General features: G+C 35.6%; 1 protein-coding gene across 1 annotated transcript in view; it reads left to right on the top strand.

Moving 5' to 3' along the window:
- LOC127865171 (squamous cell carcinoma antigen recognized by T-cells 3-like) overlaps positions 1 to 12080 on the top strand; it is a 45087-nt gene that overhangs the window by 16058 nt on the left and 16949 nt on the right. The window contains exons 3-10 of the mRNA XM_052405120.1: positions 985 to 1089; positions 1334 to 1518; positions 1856 to 1961; positions 2838 to 2962; positions 7454 to 7609; positions 9437 to 9575; positions 10837 to 10944; positions 11765 to 11827. Of these exons, the coding sequence (XP_052261080.1) occupies positions 985 to 1089; positions 1334 to 1518; positions 1856 to 1961; positions 2838 to 2962; positions 7454 to 7609; positions 9437 to 9575; positions 10837 to 10944; positions 11765 to 11827 (987 nt within the window). The remainder of the gene's footprint in view (positions 1 to 984; positions 1090 to 1333; positions 1519 to 1855; positions 1962 to 2837; positions 2963 to 7453; positions 7610 to 9436; positions 9576 to 10836; positions 10945 to 11764; positions 11828 to 12080) is intronic.

Here is a 12080-nt window from a genome sequence, read left to right as displayed (position 1 = left end):
CAGTGTTCCTGCTTAGTTATTATGCTCCCCCTAAATTTTTGGGGGGAGCAAAAAGTCGCCGCTTTGTCTGTCCGTGCGTGTGTCCGTCCTTCCGTGCACAATTTTTGTCCGGGCTATTTCTCAGCAATTAATGACCGGAATTCAATTAAACTTTATGGAAAGCTTCACTACCAAGAGAAGATGTGCATATTATCAGCCGGTTCTGGTTGGATGATTTTTCACAGAGTTATGGTCCTTTGAAATTTTCCATTAATTGAACATAAAGTGCAATTCTTGTCCGGGCTATTTCTCAGCAACTAATGACTGGAATTCAATGAAACTTTATGGGAAGCTACACTACCAAGAGGAGATGTGCACATTATCAGCCGGTTCTTGTCAGATGATTTTTCACAGAGTTATGGCCCTTTGAAAATTTCCATTTACATATAGTGCAATTCTTGTCCGAGCTATTTCTCAGCAACTTATTATGGGAATTCAATGAAACTTTATGGGAAGCTTCACTACCAACAGGAGATGTGCATATTATCAGCCGGTTATGGTTGGATGATTTTTCACAGAGTTATGGCCCTTTGAAATTTTCTATAAACTGTACATAAAGTGCAATTCTTGTTCGGGCTATTTCTCCCCAATTACTGACTGGAATTCAATGAAGCTTTATGGGAAGCTTAGCTACCTTGAGGAGATGCGCATGTTATTTGTGGGTTCTGGTTAGATGATTTATTTAGAGAGTTATGGCCCTTAGAAATTTTTAAGTTGCTAAACCATCCATCGTATTATTTTGTCCCAAGTTATGCCCCTCAAGATGTTTCCTTTTATCTGAATATATAGTACATATTGTGACAAAAAAACACTTTGGGGAGCATCTCCGGTCTCCGACGGTTTCTTGTTTAAACTGTATAAGCATAAAAATTTAATATTTTAGATATTAACATATTTCTTCAGCTGAGTTCTTTTGCACTAAATATTTTAACTTGTGTGTTCTAGATCTATGGCTACCATGGTTACAAGATGAAGTTGGTCTTGTTAGCGACGATAAAAGCCGAGAAGAAGTGACTGAACTGTTTGAGAAAGCTGTTCTTGACTACCTGTGTATGTTTTTTGGTGTTCAATTGGTCAATAAGCTTCAAATTTTAAGTGTTATCTACTCTATTTGCACCTCATTCAAAATGATGTGATACAACTTATAAAAATTTATTTGTTAACAGTTTTGCATCAAGCATTTAATAAACTTAGGCAGTTTTGCTTGAATATTTATTTAGCGGTAAACATGTTGTTTTCTTCAACTTCCAGTAATTATTTATTCACCTGTGCGTTGTTTTTAAATTGTGTTTAGCTGTGCCAATATGGCTGGAGTATGTTCAGTTCAGTATTGGTAAAATGGGCCAACCCAATGGCATGACTGCTATTCGGGAAACGTTTGACCGCGCCCTCACAGCCTGTGGTCTCCATGTCACCAAGGGAGGTAACCTCTGGGAAGCATACAGGGAATTTGAAAATGCAATATTGGCTGGACTTATGGTAAAATATTATAAACATAAATTAAAAATAATATATATATATTTCTTAAGTATTAGTTATATTGTATGTGAATGAGTTTATGCTGAACTTTAGAATTTAAGTACACATGTATCAAACAGTTTATCTGTCCATGTTTGGATGAATCACTTATAGTAACTGATTAGACCTTTCAGCTTTATTGCAAGTTGAACAAATATTTGGCTCAATATATTTATTTAACAAACTCATCGTCAAATTTTGTAATGATTTTATTAACGATGTGTATTTTTTCATGGTTTAATTTATTAGGAATTTTTTGTAATGGTTTGATTGTTGATGTATATTTGGTTCTGATCAGCCTGCCCCTGGCAGCGTTCCTACAAAGGAGCAGGAAGACAAGTTCACTGCGCAACATGATCGTGTGGAGGCACTCTTTAGACGACAACTATCTGTACCTTTACAAGGTAGGTTTTTTTTTTATGCCCCCACATTGAATGATCGGGTGTATATTGTTTTTGGCCTGTCTGTCTATCATTCTGTCACTCTGTCATTCTGTCCCAAAATTTTAACCTTGGTTTTGCGATAACTTTTGCAATATTGAAGATAGCAACTTGATATTTGGCATGCAGGTGTATCTCATGGAGCTGCACATTTTGAGTGGTGAAAGGTCAAGGTCATCCTTCAAGGTCAAAGGACAAATATATGGCTTCAAAGCGGTGCAATAGGGGGCATTGTGTTTCTGACAAACACATCTCTTGTTTATCATTATGTTAAAGATGTAAATTCTGGTCTATACTAGTAAAACTGACATATTGCCTTAAGTAAAAACAAACACATTTTGTTATGGAATTTTGTGTACACTCTTAAGAGATGTGCGTCTGACACAGTCAGACAAGAATACAGGTTTAGCTCACTGATTATTGTCTATTTTTTAATTCTTAGAATAAAGTAAATATCATCATCAAACAAAATAATCTTATTTATATCTAATCAATGCCAAACAAAATGTGCATAGGATTTATCACCCCTACAATAAAATTGATTGCAAATGTATTGCGCTTCATTGCTGCAAATGATTGCTGATTGCCCGTCAATGAGATTGCGGATTTATGAAGCGTGTTCTGGGAAAATTGGGCTAAATGAATGTGCGTAAAGTTTCGTCCCCGATTAGCCTGTGCTGTTCACACGCTTTTGCTATTTTTCATTTAAATTAAGCTTTTAAACAAAAATCCAGCTTAGGCGGAAAGTGTCGTCCTTGATTAGCCTGTGTCCACTCATATGCATTTAGCCCAGTTTCCCCAGAACATGGCTTAAGTTACCAGCCTCTTTGTTGTCTGCAGGACTAGAGGAGACGTTACAGGAGTACACAGACTGGTTGCAGGAGGAACCAGACAAGAACGTGAAACTGGCCTACAACAAGGCGCTTGTGAAACTGGAGAAGATCAGACCGTATGAAGCAAAACTTGTATGATGGTTTTGTTATTGTATAGGGGTGTACAGTGTCCTGCATACAATTGACATGACGCCTTATCTATGATCGCTCCGCCCACTAGAATTGATCCACCAATCAGCGATCGATTAATCTGGCGCACTCGTTAGCAACGACCTGTCCGCCATTTTCTAGACAAGCTACATGTTTAGGTTCACTTTTATTCCAACGAGTTTCTTTTGTTTTCCTCTTTAAAAAACGATTAAAAATAGTTAAACGGTGTCAATGGGGATTAGGTAACTCGGACAATCGATATCTTGAAAGATTAGTTGGTGACATTTAATTTATATCGTTTCCAAAGCCGAAAAGAGATCTTGAGAAGTGTAAGAGATGTATGAATACATGCGGTCGTCACCACGAACAACTGAACGTCAACACTGTCAAAGACAATTTGAATATATTTTTATCGGTTATACTAGCAGATTTAAATTGTTTATGTTATCGATCTGATTATCACATAATATTTCACTTTTTAAAAAATAGTTTTATCAGTTACTAGGTCAGAAGCGAGGTTCATCTGCATTACTTAAAGAGAAATAAAACCCAGCATGAAGCCTAATTCATGCTGTGTTTTATTACTCTGATAGTAATGCACTTAATTGACATCATACATGTTATTTGAAGGTGACATGTGATATATTATCTTATTAATGGTATCTACACATTTGCACTCATGTGGTGTCACCAATAAACGCTTTTAATCCACACTAGGAGCTCGAATGCCTAGATCTCATTTTTTAAACGAGTTTCGTTTATTTTGTTTGGATTAAAAACGGAAATGAAATATCGCAAAAACTGTGTAAAAAGGGTTAATGCAACTCTGACATTTGGTATCCAGAAAGATAAGTTAGATGAATTTTAAACCATTTCCAACGCGGCAATGCGGTCTTGACAAGAGCGAGTGGAAGCTTCAAGAATTACCGAGATCCCCTTTATAGAACATTAATTTATTTTACAAACTTGAAATGTCATATAAGCAATAACTAAGCATTATTAAGTATGTATTATGTCACGTGTGCATGTAAAATAATTGAGAATTTTGGTACCTAATTCGTGTAACTTTACGAAATCCCCGTTAAAAATCGCGTTTCTGTTTGTGTCAGAAACAAGTGAAAACCATTTTGTTATTATTTTAATAAAGACGTATCGATAAATGCTATTGTAAAAGAGTTATTATTACTGATATTAGTTAACCAATAAATGCGGTAACTTCGGGGAAGTCGGTACATGCGCGAGCGTCTGATATTGGTAGCCTTATTAATTTATAATAGCCTGACCGTATTCCATTTCGTACAACGCTAATTTTATATCAGACAATGTCCAAACTTACTGTGTTGTTTTTGCGCTTTAAATTATAGTGATTGAGAAATGTCCCATAAGCAATGTTTAATATGATTAATATCATTTTTATACGCAATAACATGTGGGATTGAGGTACCCACCCGGCGTCAGAAAGCGCGTAAAATTTCACCGAATTCTCAGTTTTAAAACGCTATTTCGTGTCAAATACACGGGTAGGGGGGAATGTTTCGGTAATAATTTTGTTAATAACACAGGTAAATACCGGTGAAGTGTTAATTAATGCAAATACCACCATTACACGTAATAACGGCTTCGATTTCGGTTAGCGCGCAAGCGTTTGAGAGCGTGTTTAATGTACCAATTTACCCGTTATAAATAGCTGATGTTCTCTTTAATCGTATATTTTTTGCATTTGCAGAATAACTAAATGGCATCAACCCCTTTACAAGTAAAATATGGTGTTCAACAAGTCCATAAAATCATCTGGAATATCACGTAAATCTATATGCAGTCTATAGGCAAAGAAGCCATTTTGGTGTTAGCTTGTCTAGGTTTTCTTCCCGCTGAGCCACGTGATTAAGTGGGCGGAGCGATCACTGATAAGGCGTCATGTCAATTAAAGCAGTCTTGTTATTGTATAGGGGTGTACAGTGTCCACTGTCCTGCATACAATAAAAGCAGTCTTGTTATTGTATAGGGGTGTACAGTGTCCTGCATACAATTAAAGCAGTCTAGTTATTGTATAGGGGTGTACAGTGTCCTGCATACAATTGAAGCAGTCTTGTTATTGTATAGGGGTGTACAGTGTCCTGCATACAATTAAAGCAGTCTTGTTATTGTATAGGGGTGTACAGTGTTCTGCATACAATTAAAGCAGTCTTGTTATTGTATAGGGGTGTACAGTGTCCTGCATACAATTAAAGCAGTCTTGTTATTGTATAGGGGTGTACAGTGTCCTGCATACAATTAAAGCAGTCTTCATTTTCTGATCATTTACCAAATAGTGTTTACATTACTTGTATCGAGAGCAACACGTTTACAAAGGGACTTGTTTGCAGTTTGGTAAAATGACGATGTTCATAATAATTACCGTATCATATATTAAAAAAATGATGTATTCATTGTGTTTAAACTAGCAAAATGACACTACTGATGAATAAAATGTTTAACATATTAGTTCATTAATGGGCAATTATTGTTCCAAATCTTTAAAATAGTAAAGCATTAGTAAAGCTTTATGTTATTATTTGGGAAATATGTTGAGTTCTAATATTGTGTTTAATATGTTTCACTTAAAGCTACTTCAGTCTGGGTGGCACAGTGGTAGCAATTCTGCTTCCAGTGATTACTGTGAAACCATTTATTTTCGTCGGCACAAAATTTCGCCCTTTTCATAAAAATGACTATTTCGTCCGCTCTTAAATTCGTCCATTTCTGGTTTAAAAAAAACAACGTCCGATTTGTTTGTAATACATGTAATACGCGGTTGCCAAAAAATCGTGCTGGGGAAAGAGAGGTGACACTTGGTAGTCACTTGCAGGAGGTGGGCCTTGTTTGGCATATGCCAATTAACATGTCTGTTATTTTAGGTGATAGTAACTGTCCCTTATTATTTAATGTCATTGACACGTTCTTTGTTATGATTCGCGGATAAGTGGGACTGAATAATCGTTAACGAGTGTTTTAAACAACGAAGCCAATTGCCAAAATGTTCTTTATTAATTTGTAACAAAGCGCAGAATATATTTCAGTCAGGTGTTGATCACACATCGTCATATTTTAATTGCGTTTAATAGTATTGTCTTTAATCCGGATTGGCCGCGTGTAAGCTGTATAATCTGCAACACCCCTGAAAAACAGAATACACACAATGGGTAATAAAGTTGTTAACAATTAGCGCTAATCAACACTATTATACCTAAAGGAAGTCGACGCATTCGATACAGCCTTATTGCATTCGCGTGTTACAGGAAATGACAGTTGTCAGTACACTGTATAATGAACACCCCTTTGTGTCAAAACCGGATTTAACTTGAGTGTGAATAGTCGACTGTTTCATGTTCTTTGAAACAATACCATCTGTGTATCTGACAGACTGTATTATAAGTATACCAGTCAACAAACAAGGTGCGCGCTTCCGCATATGGGTATTCGGACGTTCAAAAAATTGACCTATGGTTTAGCGTTCACGCCGTCGAACGCATTAAGCAATATAACTCGTTTTTTTCACTATTTCTTTATTTGCAAAAATACAAGTGGCTTATAACTTACCTTGCAATTTTTTTTCTCGCATTTTGCGAGTGTGCTAGTGTTTATTTCGAGCCCGGTGTATATGCGTGGATTACGCTGGATTTAAACACCTTATGCCTACGGTAATTTAGTATTATTTGTTTCAAATATGGAACATGATTGTTCGTTAGGATCTTGAATTCGTCCATCGGTCGAAGGACGAAAAAGGCGAAAATTAATGTCGGACGAATAATAATGGTTTCACAGTAATATAGACTATTTCAAACATTATAGGATTTTTTAATTAACATATTTTATGAGATTAGTGCATGGGTAGCATGAATCACTGGTTTTCAGTCAATAACTTTAGTTTGGATCATTTACCAATCTTGATAAGATTTTGCATATATCAACATTGCATGTAGGCCTAGCTTGGGATACATTGAATTACTAAGTTGTGTCATGTCTATGTTATAAAAAGGAAAAACAGTTTCCACTCAAGGACTTGAGTTTGGATAGAGATATTGCAAGTTTTATTGAAGTTTTGTAAGTCGGTAGCTTCAAAAAAGATTGAATTTTCTGTTTTATGTTGTTTATCTTTAAAAAAAATTATTTACCGATATTTGGAATTGACATGTACGAATAAAATGGTTTTACAAGAATGGATCAATTAAGGTGCATATAAATGAAAAAAATCTTTTTTGTCTGAATTTAAAAAACAATTAAATATTTGTTAAATGTACCAACAAATAGTTTTGTAAATAATGGGATGTTATTTTCTCTTTTTGTTGTAGTCTGTAGAAAACTGTGAACTTTACCAAATATAGACTCTACTTCATAGGAGAATGTACCGGTTATAAAATGCTCTCAAAGCTGCATGCCAGTGTGTAATATGTTTACGCTGTGGTGACTGACATTGAGGGGGCCATGTTGCAGGCAGCTGCAGAACCCCCGAGATTGGCAGAGTATGAGGAGTACATACAGAATGAGACCCAGGAGGGGGACCCGGCACGTATACAGAGTCTCTATGAGCGAGCCCTCCAAGAGAACTGCCTCAACACCCTCCTCTGGCTCAAGTACACCAAATATCTGGTGTGTGAAGCATAGTGTAGACATTAGAAATGCTCTGGGAAAAACATGTAAAGTGTCAAACCAGATTAGCCTGTGCAGTCTGCGTGGGCTAATCTGGCACAACACTTTAGCATATGTATTAAAGCACAGTTGTCCCAGAGCAATGCTTAAATTAAAGCATTGATTAGGGGGCTTGTTTTGGAGAGTTCGGTTAGGCATTGGTTCATTGCCATAAATAAAGCAAGGCATTTTACAAGCAAGGCATGTTACTATAAGGTTCGTCTTCTGCTCCTGCAGCTGAAGTGTCATTTTGTTCAACCATTGGCACAGTTTATGGAGGACCAATGTGTGAGTATTCAAGAATTGAGTCATCAAATGGAGGGTCAATCAAAAGTAATCAAGAATTATGCTTCTTGTGCTTGCTTTAAAGGGAGTTCAGGGGCAAAATAGTGATTGCATTGAACATCTTTACTGCTTATTGTTGGGAGTATAACTGGAAAAGTTTTGAAGATACTCGATCTTGAACCGTTTAAATATGATCATCATGAAACTTAGTGATCATGTTTTGGTCATTATAATTTGGCGAAGTTTGATAACCAGCCAATTCATTTGCAGCACTTCTTAATTATGACCCTTTAATTTAATTTAAATTGGTCGAATAAATATTTTCTGCTATGTACCTAAAAACTGTCTGCTCTCAACATCCAACTGAGGGAACCTTACCAGCATGAAACTTGGTAAAGATATTTCTGGCCATACATGTATAATCTTGGCCAAGTTTTTAATAAGCCAGATCACATGGAGCACTTTACAGTAATGACCCTTGAATTATTAAAAAAATGACCAAATCAAGATTGTCTTCCCTTTTACTGAACTAGATTCATTTGTATCATCATCAAACATGGTCATGATGTCTATGGGCATTAAATCTTCACATAATACAATAATCAGCCACATTGCCTCAAGCACATCTGGTTGTAATGTAAAATTTGCCACATAAATGTTGTAAGCTATCTAACTCAAAAAGTTTTAGTCTTGTCACATGGAACTTTAAAAAATTGTCCAACCCTTTTAACAGGCGTATTTTATGGCAAGTATACACTCAATCTATCTATCTATCTATCTATCTATCTATCTATCTATCTATCTATCTATCTATCTATCTATCTATCTATCTATCTATCTATCTATCTATCTATCTATCTATCTATCTATCTATCTATCTATCTCTCATCTATTTATCTATCCATCTATCTATCTATCTATCAATCTATATATCAATCTATCTATACTGTCTAACTCCCCTTTCAGGTGTTATTGACAGGTTTGCAGTCAGTGCACTCTTATTGTTTTAAAATCAAAACACATCTTTGGTGGCATTTGTCACCTTCAGAGTGTAAATACTTGTTAAGAATATTGATTTTTCCTGTATATTTATTTGCCTATAAATTTTTTATAAAAACTAGTTATATGTCTTATTGAATAATGCAACGTTGGTCTCAGAAATAATAATATTATGGTCATGGTAGAAGCTTATGCAAAGTGAAATGGGTCAGTCTTCACAAACTTCCATAGGGAAAACTTAAAGGGATTTCCCAAATTCATAGAATTTGATGGCTTTTTCGTACTGATATCTTTTTACATTTAAATGTTTTTATGAAGTAACTATTGCTAAATTAAATAACATTGCAAAAGTTTTTAAGCAAAAAAGCATGTTATTTCAAATAGGCTATTTGATCTGAACTTACGTAATATTTTCATAAGGACCTTTGTTAATATGGGCTGGGGTCACCATCATTCTGTGTGAAAGCTATGAGTCCAATCTGACATTACCACGTATTTCTTCAGGACCACCAGCTGCGTGACTCCTCACTGAGTATGTCTGTGTACAAACGGGCCGTCAGGAACTGTCCATGGTGTGCCCAGCTCTGGCAAAACTACCTCCTTGCATTGGAGAGAACTGACAGGCCATATGAGGAGGTCAAAAGTGAGCACATTGCATAATAGTCATAAGGGATTACTAAAGTCTGGCTCTGGGAAAACAAGGCTTAAAGCATGTGCTTAATGCATCATCCCAGATTAGCCTGTGCTTACTGCAGAGGCTAAGCTGGAATATAGAGAATACATGGTTGGTGCAGAGAAGGAGAAAATTTATCCAGTGAGGCTCAGAAAAAGAAAATAGGGCGAGCTTTAGCGAGCCCTATTTTTCTTTTTCGGGTCGAACCGGATAAATTTTCTCCATCTCGGCACCAACCATGTATTCTATTTATCCTGTTTCATGCCGTTGACACATATTATCAAAGAAAAATGATAAATTGACATAACAATATAAATATTCTCGTCGAGCTTCCTACATGTACACAACATTCCAGACGACCGAATAACTACCGATTGTGTCAAGTAAAACATAGTTCCACTTTAAACTGTTCCTTTTAATACTTTCCTATTGAAAATATGAGAAGAAATTAAAAACGATTCGAGAATGTGATATTTTTCTTGGTAAAAAATGAAAAAACAAAATGCAGCAGCAAAACAAAAACTAAATTTTATTTACTTTAATGACAACTTTAATCCATTGCTTATAACAATAAATTTACAACGATGTACACATCCATTTTCTGTTCTTCCATCCCTTTGTCGAAATGTATTTTAAACCACACTATTTTTTGATAGCGTTTGTATCGGATGCTTACCACTCTGACCCAAACTCTGAGAAACTAAATAGTTTTCTGTGTCTGAGAAATGACGTCACACTAGAGTAGAAACGTCATAAATTGCGTAAGCAAGTAGATGAAAATGATAAATCAAAAGCTGGTTTGGTAATATCTTTTAAAGAAGAAAAAAAAGGATGATTTTTAATATAATAATAACATGCATGATGCGTCCCAATAAATTTCAAAGGTCAAATATTAGAATATGTTAATCATCACAGCATGCGTATACACTACTTCCTGTTGACCGGAGATAGGAAAATTTATTCGACCCTGCTTTATTTGGTCAATGTTTGCAACAGAGGCAGGATAAAACACTTTACTTTAGGCACAGCATTTAGCTCGGATTTCCCATGGCAAGGCTCAACTGAATGTTTTTTTTGTATATATTTAATATATTAAGTCTTTTTGTTCTTTTTATACTACTATATAATATTGAAATTATAAAATATACTTAATTTGTGAATTAGAATCAAATAAGAATGTTAATTGAAACCTTCATGAGTTATTTGTTACGTTTTCATGACATGTCTGCAGGTGTGTTTGAGACGTCTTTAGTGTCTGGCATATCACAGGGCTCAGAATATTTACTCCTGTGGACAACATTCCTTGATTACCTGCGGAGAAAAATTAAGTGGAATGAAGGTATGGCAATTCTTCAGCAGTGTTTTATGGAATGATTTAAAACCAAATTTCGAAAATGGTAATTTTCTGCAACAATCAATTGTACTGTACATCGACTTGTTCAATTAGAAATCCATATTCAGAAGTATCAAATTATAGAAAATCAGGTTCTTTTTCACTTTGGGATTTCTTTGCACATACATGTATTTTAAGCAGGTGGGTATAAAAAAAATCACATGTATTAAGCATGCTTGTAACTTTTCTGTTATGTTTATTATGCCCCCCTTCGAAGAAGAGGGGGTATATTGTTTAACACATGTTGGTCCGTCCATCGGTCCGTCTACCAAATGGTTTCCGGATGATAACTCAAGAACACTTAGGCCTAGGATCATGAAACTTTATAGGTACATTGATCATGACTGGCAGATGACCCCTATTCATTTTCAGGTCATAAGGTCAAAGGTCAAGGTCACAGTGACTCGAAACAGTAAAATGGTTTCCAGATGATAACTCAAGAATGCTTAGGGCCTAGGATCATGAAACTTCATAGGTACATTAATGATGACTGGCAGATGACCCCTATTGATTTTCAGGTCACTAGGTCAAAGGTCAAGGTCACAGTGACCTGAAGCAGTAAAATGCTTTCTTACGTATTTACACAATGGCTACCACTACAACTGAGAGCCCATTTGGGGGGCATGTGTGTTTTACAAATAGCCCTTGTTTAGGAATTGTGTTTTCAGGCACTCAGGTATGTATTTGTTTATAGATTCAGAGTATTTCAGAAGAAATATGAGCACAAATATCATATTTACAGCAAATAGTGTTTTGTGAAATTCAGAACATCAAGAAAGCCTAGACTTGTTCCGCGTCAGCATTGAGAAGGCCATTGTTCAACTCGATGGTACGTCATTTATCAAGTGATAACATTAACTATTTTAACACTGGCACATTTAAAAAACCCAAAAAGTATATAAAAATGTAGTTTAATATTATAAAAATATAACAGCAAACAGTTACAACTGTTCAGAGCCTGTACTTTAACATTTTCACCAGTTTTCACCAGTCACTTGTCATGGCAGTCACATAATTAACAAACCAACTAGTGGATGACCCAGAGAGCAAGATCATGTAATAAGATAGCATATTTTGGAACC

The sequence above is a fragment of the Dreissena polymorpha genome, chromosome 1 (genome assembly GCF_020536995.1).
Source record: "Dreissena polymorpha isolate Duluth1 chromosome 1, UMN_Dpol_1.0, whole genome shotgun sequence".
Classification (NCBI taxonomy): Eukaryota; Metazoa; Mollusca; class Bivalvia; order Myida; family Dreissenidae; genus Dreissena; species Dreissena polymorpha.
The sequence above is the reverse complement of the archived record's forward strand: the minus strand, read 5'-3'. Positions and strand labels throughout refer to the sequence as shown.